Source organism: Trematomus bernacchii, unplaced genomic scaffold (assembly GCF_902827165.1).
Source record: "Trematomus bernacchii unplaced genomic scaffold, fTreBer1.1, whole genome shotgun sequence".
Classification (NCBI taxonomy): domain Eukaryota; kingdom Metazoa; phylum Chordata; class Actinopteri; order Perciformes; family Nototheniidae; genus Trematomus; species Trematomus bernacchii.
Window position 1 is genome coordinate 32,501 of NW_022988038.1, and position 11,100 is coordinate 43,600.

An 11,100-nucleotide genomic window follows, 5' to 3' on the forward strand; every position below is an offset into this window, starting at 1 on the left:
TGCAGGCATAGTCATAGTACCCTTGAATGAGTGCTCCTGCCAGAGTTTTCAGGGTGTTTTTGTTTACCAGAGAGGAGATCCGGTATAGGAATCTAGTTCTTTGATTGACCTTTTTTATTACATTGGATGCCATTTTGTCACAGGAGAGGTTTGCCTCAAGAATAGATCCTAGGTATGTAATTTCCTTCTTACTAGTGACAATAATGTCACCCACTGCAACTGAGAAGTCGTCGGATTTGCTGAGATTATGTTTCGAACCGAAGAGAATGGACTCTGTTTTACCCAGGTGTAATGATCATTTATTATCGGCGAGCCAGGTGCAGATTCTGCCGAGCTCGGAGCTGAGGGTTTTTTCAACCTGCAATCTGCTCCTGTCAGAGACCAGCAGGGCTGAGTCGTCCGCCAACAGGAACAAGTTGCAGTCACATGCTGATGACATGTCATTTGCATAAATTAGGAACAGTAACGGACCTAATATGCTTCCTTGTGGAACACCACAGCTCACTGGGAGGGGGGGGGACAGAGTACCGTTTACCTCCACCATCTGTTCTCTCCCCTCCAGGTAGGATTGCCTGTGTTTCCTGACACACACAGAGAGTCTATTTCTACTCCGTTTAAAAACACAGTGGATCCATTGTGACTGGTCGTTTACTGAACATCATGCATACTATTCTTTTGCATTTGTGTTGAACCTTGTCCAAAGCTTTTGGGAAGCTGACACAGATAAGGAAATATATGATATATTGTGATGTGATATGATATCAATGATATCTGTCACGGACTGTACGCAATGCTCTGAGTTACTTATGTTAGGGCAGATATTAAAGTTATATAATGTAATCATAGTGAAATTGCTCTGAAGTTGGGCAGTGACATTCTACTAACTTTCGTGTTGTATATTTTACATCCATATTAAATTTAATATGTAATATTCCATTCCTTACACGCTTAAAGCATATATAATATCCTGCTTTATATTTTGTTAATGTAAATTTGTATTTCAACATGTACATTTTCTACTTTTTTAATGCTATTTTATTTCTATTGAGATGTTTACATTTTGAATTGTTTATTTCTACTCTTTTAAATTCTCTATTGTGAAAGGCCATGTCTTTGTATGCTGCTGCAACGCAAACGTTTCCCAGATTGGGATCAACAAAGAACTTCTTATCTTATCTTATGTTCAGTTAGTGATTTGTGGACACATCCTGTTTCAGGGCCAGGCCACAGGTCACGTGCCTGAGTGTAAACACGCGCCCTTGTCAGATGACCGATCGATGCTCTCCGTCTCACACAGCGCTGTCTAAGGGCAGGCAGAAGTAATCAATCCAGCCGAGCCCAGAGAGAGTCGATCCTCCTCAGGACTGACGCGGCTCTGGAGTAAAGACCCGAACCAGGACCTGAACCAGAACCAGGACCTGGACCAGCATCATGGTGTTAGAATCCCTGGTCTCAGACCTGCTCAACAGGTTCATCGGAGACTATGTGGAGAACCTGAACAAGTCCCAGCTGAAGATCGGGATCTGGGGAGGTGAGAGCCAGACTGCGTCCGGAAACATCAGAATTTAACACATTATTCTGAATTTAAGGGTCAGAAACACACCTGAGCGCGTGCATACATTCACACTTTAAACTACAGGTGATATGGTGCAGATTGGCTGTGATATTTATATATATTTTAATCCAGTGTAATGTGTGCGCGCGGCTCTCTGAGCACAGTGGCGCACGCGGAAGTGATGTTATTTAGGAACCAGACTCCGTCCAGAAACACAACAACAACAGTTTCTGCTTTATTAACAGACATACACACATTTATAAATATATAACTTTAAAGTACAGGTTGTGTTGTTCAGATCGGCTGCGATATTAATATATTATATATAAAACCGAACTGTAATTACCCCTCATTATTACACACATACATACATACACACACACACACACACACACACACACACACACACACACACACACACACACACACACACAGTTTATCTGATTGACACTGGTAAGGTTCAAGGTTCTTTATTTGTCAAACGAACATAGTGTAGTTACCCAGATAGCAAAAAGTCATTGAATCTACATTGAGATATGGTCACGCTGAAGATTATGATCAACATTGAAGTCAGACATTGAAAATAACATTGAAAGTGTTCGCTATGATCAGCATTGAAAGAACATTGCATTTTCAATCAATCCCAACAATGAATCAACCTCGATTCAATTACGATATGATCAACATTGAAAGAATGTAGAATTGCAACAACATTGATTCAACTATATTATGCGTTGCATTGAAACTATGTTATTATCAGATAGCAAAAAGTCTTTGAATCAACATTGAGATATTGTCACGCTGAAGATTTCAATCAACATTGATGTCAGACATTGAAAATGAACTAAAATGAACAAACAAAAAAATCCATTATTTATTCAGTTAATTATTATGATTTAATTCAATTATATGAACATTTTGTACATCTTTTGTCCACTTTAGCACACAAAACGTTCTCTCTTTTAAAGGTCTCATGCTTCTCTGGTTCTGACCCGTCCCCTTGTGTTCTGAAGCTTCTGCATGTAACCGGTCTGCAGAGCCACACACCCTCAGAGTGCACCCTGTAGGGAGTAACACTCTAACACAGAGAAGACCTGTCTCTGCTGCCCCAGAACACACACACACACACACACTCACTCACACACACACACACACACACACTCACACACACACACACACACACACACACCCACACACACACACACACACACACACACACACCACACACCACCACACACACACACACACACACACACACCACACCACAACACACCTCACACACACACACCACACACACACACACACCACAACACACACACACACACCACAACACCACACCACCACACTCACTCACTCACACACACACACCACACTCACACTCACACACACACTCACACACACACACACACCACACACCACACCCCACACACACACACCACACACACTCACACTCACACCACACACACTCACACCCACACCACACACACACACACACACACACACACACCACACACACTCACACACCACTCACACACTCACACACACACACACACTCACACACACTCACTCACACTCACACACACACACACACTCACACTCACACACACTCACACACACACACTCACACACACTCACACACACACTCACACTCACACTCACACTCACACTCACACTCACAGCCTGGCTGTATATGCTTAAAATGAAATGAATGCTGTGAGGTTTCACATGAGCACTACCCACAATGCACTAGAACAGGTGAAAAGGTTAAAGTCATGTCTGGCTTCCCCATTAACATTCGCAGCAAAAGCTTTGTTTTCCGACACCTTATGCGCTGCGAGCGTCGAGAGCCAAGCCCGTAAAAGATAGTCTGAATGGCTTCAAAGGTATCCCTCATCTCCTTTGGATAATCCATGTTCATTGCATAAAGTAGGCCAACGAGGTATCCCTCATCTCCTTTGGATAATCCATGTTCATTGCAAAGGCAGTAGAGAGGTCTGGTAGGTCATGCCAATGGTCCCTTCCAACACCACTGCCACGTCTCGCACATTGGGCGATATGGCGGCATCATCATCTTCAATGACGGTGAGGATGGCCACAGACACACCTCTGAGCAATCGTCCTTCATGGTCAGTGTCCTGAGGAAAAGTCAAATCTGCATGAATGAGTGCTCTGGAAAACTCAACGACAAAATACATATCCACTGATTCTAACTTTAGCACCAAGCTACTGAGCCTCACCATTCAGCTCACCAGCACGGCTGCTATCACACACCAACCTTGTTGTGCCGAGTTCTACAAAGAACACCAGACAACAGTGGCCAGCCGGATGGGGTTGGCTGTTGCTCAAACGGCGCTGATATTTAATTTGTATTTTGGGTGAACTCATCGCGCTCGGGTTCATGAGGTGAAAACATCTCTGGGCTCAAAATGAAATCTTACACAAAGTGTATTGTGCATAAAATGATTAGCATAAGCTATGAGGTCATAACATGTTTAAGCTACATTAAGCAATATTACTTGTATTGTGTACGTTTATTTCCTACAGTTAGTATTACTTACCACATCTCGGCAGGCCTCTCAGTGCTGCTGTCTTTCGGTGAGACACCATGTCGGATGTCTGAGGAGTACCCAGTGGAAACACACAAACATATCAATTAGTTTAGTGCCGTCGTGAATTTATACAAAATCCGACTTTCTGTCCTCTGTAATGAGGAGGATAAAGAACAGCTCCGATTCCAGTAACATGCTTCAGTAAAAGACTGGCTTTTCTACTTTTACAAATTAAAAATACTGTTATAGTTCTCAAATTCCACCAACTAAGAACACCAAGCAATGACTTTTAACATCCATTTTTACTGAAGTCTTTCCATCAAAGCGTTTTTGCTCCTCCAAATGTTAGGCGAAGGAGCATTTCATATTTTCAAATGGGGGGAAAGGGCTTTGGTCCTTTGGTCCACCAAAGCCCTTTGGTGGACCAAAGGGCTTTGGTGGACCAAAGCCCTTTGGTCCACCAAAGGGCTTTGGTGGACCAAAGGGACCCGGCTCCAGCCATTTTCCCCTCACCTTTTGCATGCTCTTAGATTGAGGCACTTCACTCACTTGTTCATCAAGTTTTTCAAAGAGGTCTTCCATCTTCTGTCCAAAAGCTCCATTCCTAGCCCGCTACAGTTTCAGCAGGCAAGGCACATGTTTGTCAAAGGCTGCACCGAGCGTCCCCAGGAGGTCTTTGCTGCTGATCCGATGAAATTCTTCAGATATCTGAAAAACACAATAACAAAACAATGTAATTTGATTGTAACCACAATGCCATGTTTTTTCTGTGCAGCAAATTCCTGGGTAGCGTCTTGTTCAAAGTCTGCATCATCTGAAGGGGATAGTTTGGATGTTTTGAATAAAAACAAAAACTGGTATTACAAGTTTGGGGACTGATTGGAAAGTGGGGCGTAGTGTGTTGGAGGGGCCTGGAGTGGAGTGGTAGGGCAGGGTATAGTATAGTTTGCCAATTGACTGACATACACAGTCAGTGTGAATACAGGGCCAGTTCGCACCTTTTCCGTGACGAAGGCCACAATGTTTTAGAAGAGTCTCTTGATTGGAGCCTGCACTGCATGTGATCCACCCGAAACACAAGAGACACATATAGGACATTCAGTTCAGTCAGCAACTGAATGTCTCTCTCTCTCTCTCTCCTGACAGCCCGTCAGTATGTCACGCAGCTCGCTACTCCAGTAATGAGTGACCCGACAGTGAAGAATAAACATATGTATAACTAGTTTAGCTAGTTCCAGAGGTAGATACAATAGCTAAGTGTGTTAGGTCTAACTTGAAACGTGTGTTTTGCTCCGCTCACCGGTCCGTTACAGCGGCTGACCCTGCTCAGACCCTGCTCAGACCCTGCTCAGACCCTGCTCAGACCCTGCTCAGACCCTGGGGAAACCCCGTAGACGAAAGCAATGCGCATCTGGGTTTTCATGGAGGAAAATGTGACTGCAACGGTCTTAACTCAAAAATCCTTGTTATACTGTGTTTTAAATACAAGTAGGCCTATAGGGGAGGGGGGGGGGGGGGGAGGGGAGAGTTGGTCTCACGTTGGAACAATGTAAATTCATTGTAGGGAATTTCAACGTTGAAAAACCGGCATCTATATTAAATTGATTCAACAACACACACGATTAACACATCGAATCAACATTGATTTTTCAACCTCAACCAAAAATAACCAATTTAACCAAAATCCGATGTTGAATTAATGTCTTTTGCTAGATTCTGGGTATGTCGATGAACATTGTGTGTGTGTGTGTGTGTGTGTGTGTGTGTGTGTGTGTGTGTGTGTGTGTGTGTGTGTGTGTGTGTGTGTGTGTGTGTGTGTGTGTGTGTGTGTGTGTGTGTGTGTGTGTGTGTGTGTGTGTGTGTGTGTGTGTGTGTGTGTGTGTGTGTGTGTGCAGGTAACGTGGTTCTGGAGAACCTCAGGGTTAAGGAGAACGCGCTGGTAAGCCCCGTCATCACTTACTAACTGAAATAAGCTGTAGCAATGATACATGGTGTGAATATAACTGAATGAAATATTAAATATGTTTGTGTTTCAGAGTGAGTTCGATGTTCCATTCAGAGTGAAGGCCGGACAGATCGGTGAGTTCAGACATCACACCTGAACATCAGCAGGAGAGGACTATTTAAAGTAGAGACACTACATACTGATATACACCTGAACATCAGCAGGAGAGGACTCTTTAAAGTAGAGACGCTACATACTGATATACACCTGAACATCAGCAGGGAGAGGACTCTTTAAAGTAGAGACAACTACATACTGATTACACCTGAACATCAGCAGGAGAGACTCTTTAAAGTAGAGACACTACATACTGATATACACCTGAACATCATCAGGAGAGGACTCTTTAAAGTAGAGACACTACATACTGATATACACCTGAACATCAGCAGGAGAGGACTCTTTAAAGTAGAGACACTACATACTGATATACACCTGAACATCATCAGGAGAGGACTCTTTAAAGTAGAGACACTACATACTGATATACACGCCTGAACATCAGCAGGAGAGGACTCTTAAAGTAGAGACACTACATACTGATATACACCTGAACATCAGCAGGAGAGGACTCTTAAAGTAGAGACACTACATACTGATATACACCTTAACATCAGCAGGAGAGGACTCTTTAAAGTAAGACACTACATACTGATATACCAACCTGAACATCAGCAGGAGGAGGCTCTTTAAAGTAGAGACACTACACACTGAATACCCTTGAACATCAGCAGGAGAGGACTCTTTAAAAGTAGAGACACTACATACTGACATACACCTGAACATCAGCAGGAGAGGGACTCTTTTAAAGTAGAGACACTACCACTGATATACACCTGAACATCAGCAGGAGAGGACTCCTTAAAGTAGAGACCTACATACTGATATACACCTGAACATCAGCAGGAGAGGACTCTTTAAAGTAGAGACACTACACACTGATAAACACCTGAACATCAGCAGGAGAGGACTCTTTAAAGTAGAGACACTCACTACTGATATACACCTGAACATCAGCAGGAGAGGGACTCTTTAAAGTAGAGACACTACAACTGATATACACCTGAACATCAGCAGGAGAGGACTCTTTAAAGTAGAGACACTACATACTGATATACACCTGAACATCAGCAGGAGAGGACTCTTTAAAGTAGAGACACTACATACTGATATACACCTGAACATCAGCAGGAGAGGACTCTTTAAAGTAGAGACACTACACCTGATATACACCTGAACATCAGCAGGAGAGGACTCTTTAAAGTAGAGACACTACACACTGATATACCCTGAACATCAGCAGGAGAGGACTCTTTAAAGTAGAGACACTACATACCTGATATACACCTGAACATCAGCAGGAGGAGGACTCTTTAAAGTAGAGACACTACATACTGATATACACCTGAACATCAGAATGAGAGGACATCTTTAAGTAGAGACACTACATTACTGAATACACCTGAACATCAGCAGGAGAGGACTCTTAAAGTAGAGACACTACATACTGATATACACCTGAACATCAGCAGGGAGGACTCTTAAAGTAGAGACACTACATACTGATATACACTGACATCAGCAGGAGAGGAACTCTTTAAAGTAGAGACACTACATACTGATATACACCTGAACATCAGCAGGAAGGGACTCTTTAAAGTAGAGACACTACATACTGATATACAACACCTGGAAACATCAGCAGGAGAGGACTCTTTAAAGTAGAGGACACTACACTACTGATATACACCTGAACATCAGCAGGAGAGGACTCTTTAAAGTAGAGACACTACATACTGATATACACCTGAACATCAGCAGGAGAGAGGACTCTTTAAAGTAGAGACACTACTACTGATATACACCTGAACATCAGCAGAGAGGACTCTTTAAAGTAGAGACACTACCTACTGACATACACCTGAACATCAGCAGGAGAGGACTCTTTAAAGTAGAGACCTACACACACACTGATATACACCTGAACATCAGCAGGAGAGGACTCTTTAAAGTAGAGACACTACATACTGATATACACCTGAACATCAGCAGGAGAGGACTCTTTAAGTAGAGACTACATACTGATATACACCTGAAAATAAGCAGGAGAGGACTCTTTAAAGTAGAGACACTACAAACTGACATACACCCTGAACATCAGCAGGAGAGGACTCTTTAAAGTAGAGACACTACACACTGATATACACCTGAACATCAGCAGGAGAGGACTCTTTAAAGTAGAGACACTACATACTGATATACACCTGAACATCAGCAGGAGAGGACTCTTTAAAGTAGAGACTACATACTGATATACACCTGAACATCAGCAGGAGAGGACTCTTTAAAGTAGAGACACTACACACTGATAAACACCTGAACATCAGCAGGAGAGGACTCTTTAAAGTAGAGACACTACATACTGATATACAACCTGAACATCAGCAGGAGAGGACTCTTTAAAGTAGAGACACTACACACTGATATACAACCTGAACATCAGCAGGAGAGGACTCTTTAAAGTAGAGACACTACATACTGATATACACCTGAACATCAGCAGGAGAGGACTCTTTAAAGTAGAGACACTACATACTGATATACACCTGAACATCAGCAGGAGAGGACTCTTTAAAGTAGAGACTACATACTGATATACACCTGAACATCAGCAGGAGAGGACTCTTTAAAGTAGAGACTACATACTGATATACACCTGAACACTCAGCAGGAGAGGACTCTTTAAAGTAGAGACACTACACACTGATAAACACCTGAACATCAGCAGGAGAGGACTCTTTAAAGTAGAGACACTACATACTGATATACACCTGAACATCAGCAGGAGAGGACTCTTTAAAGTAGAGACACTACACACTGATATACACCTGAACATCAGCAGGAGAGGACTCTTTAAAAAGTAGAGACACTACATACTGATATACACCTGAACATCAGCAGGAGAGGACTCTTTAAAGTAGAGACTACATACTGATATACACCTGAACATCAGCAGGAGAGGACTCTTTAAAGTAGAGACACTACACACTGATAAACACCCTGAACATCAGCAGGAGAGGACTCTTAAAGTAGAGACACCTACATACTGATATACACCTGAACATCAGCAGGAGAGGACTCTTTAAAGTAGAGACACTACACACTGATATACACCTGAACATCAGCAGGACGAGGACTCTTAAGTAGAGACACTACATACTGATATACACCTGAACATCAGCAGGAGAGGGACTCTTTAAAGTAGAGACACTACATACTGATATACACCTGAACATCAGCAGGAGAGGACTCTTTAAAGTAGAGACACTACATCACTGATATACACCCTGAACATCAGCAGGAGAGGACTCTTTAAAGTAGAGACACTACATACTGATATACACCTGAACATCAGCAGGAGAGGGACTCTTTAAAGTAGAGACACTACATACTGATATACACCTTGAACATCAGCAGGAGAGGACTCTTTAAAGTAGAGACACTACATACTGATATACACCTGAACATCAGCAGGAGAGGACTCTTTAAAGTAGAGACACTACATACTGATATACACCTGAACATCAGCAGGAGAGGACTCTTTAAAGTAGAGACACTACACTACTGATATACACCTGAACATCAGCAGGAGAGGACTCTTTAAAGTAGAGACACTACATACTGAGTATACACCTGAACATCAGCAGGAGAGGAACTCTTTAAAGTAGAGACACTACATACTGATAGACACCTTGAACATCAGCAGGATAGGACTTAAGAGAGAAACACTACATCTGTATACACCTGCACATCGCAGAGAGGACTCTTTAAAGTAAGACACACATACTGATATAACAACCTGAACATCAACAGCAGGAGAAGGACTCTTTAAAGTAGAGACACTACATACACACTGTATACAACACTGAACATCAGCAGGATAGGACTCTTTAAAGTAGAGACACTACATACTGATAGACACCTGAACATCAGCAGGAGAGGACTCTTAAGAAAGTAGAGACACTACTACACTGATATTAACACCTGAACAATCAGCAGGAGAGGACTCTTTAAGTAGAGACAACTACATACTGATATACACCCTGAACATCAGCAGGAGAGGACTCTTTAAAGTAGAGACACTACTACACTGATATACAAATCCTGAACATCAGCAGGAGAGGAATCTTAAGTAGAGACACTACATACTGATATACACTGAACATCAGCAGGAGAGGACTCTTTAAAGTAGAGACACTACATACTGATATACACCTGAACATCAGCATGAGAGGACTCTTTAAGTAGAGACACTACATACTGATATAACACCTGAACATCAGCAGGAGAGGACTCTTTAAAGTAGAGACACTACATACTGATATACACCTGAACATCAGCAGGAGAGGACTCTTTAAAGTAGAGACACTACATACTGATATACACCTGAACTCAGCAGGAGAGGACTCTTTAAAGTAGAGACACTACATACTGATATACACCTGAACATCAGCAGGAGAGGACTCTTTAAAGTAGAGACACTACACTGATATACACCTGAACATCAGCAGGAGAGGACTCTTTAAAGTAGAGACTACATACTGATATACACCTGAACATCAGCAGGAGAGGACTCTTTAAAGTAGAGACACTACATACTGATATACACCTGAACATCAGCAGGAGAGGACTCTTTAAAGTAGAGACACTACATACTGATATACACCTGAACATCACAGGAGAGGACTCTTTAAAGTAGAGACAACTACATACTGATATACACCTGAACATCAGCAGGAGAGGACTCTTTAAAGTAGAGACACTACATACTGATTACACCTGAACATCAGCAGAGAGGACTCTTTAAAGTAGAGACACTACATACTGAAATATACACCTGAACATCAGCAGGAGAGGACTCTTTAAAGTAGAGACACTACATACTGATATACACCTGAACATCAGCAGGAGAGGACTCTTAAAGTAGAGAC

At 42.4% G+C, this 11,100-nt stretch overlaps 1 protein-coding gene across 1 annotated transcript; it reads left to right on the forward strand.

Annotated features, from left to right (window-relative positions):
* Positions 1 to 1,288: 1,288 nt before the first annotated feature.
* LOC117472327 (vacuolar protein sorting-associated protein 13C-like) lies at positions 1,289 to 6,183 on the forward strand (the record flags this gene model as incomplete). The annotated part of the gene is given in 3 exon segments (XM_034117470.1): positions 1,289 to 1,531; positions 6,000 to 6,043; positions 6,141 to 6,183. Coding segments are annotated over 3 exon segments (187 nt in total), but the record flags the coding sequence as incomplete, so codon positions are not given.
* Between the last annotated feature and the right edge of the window lie 4,917 nt (positions 6,184 to 11,100).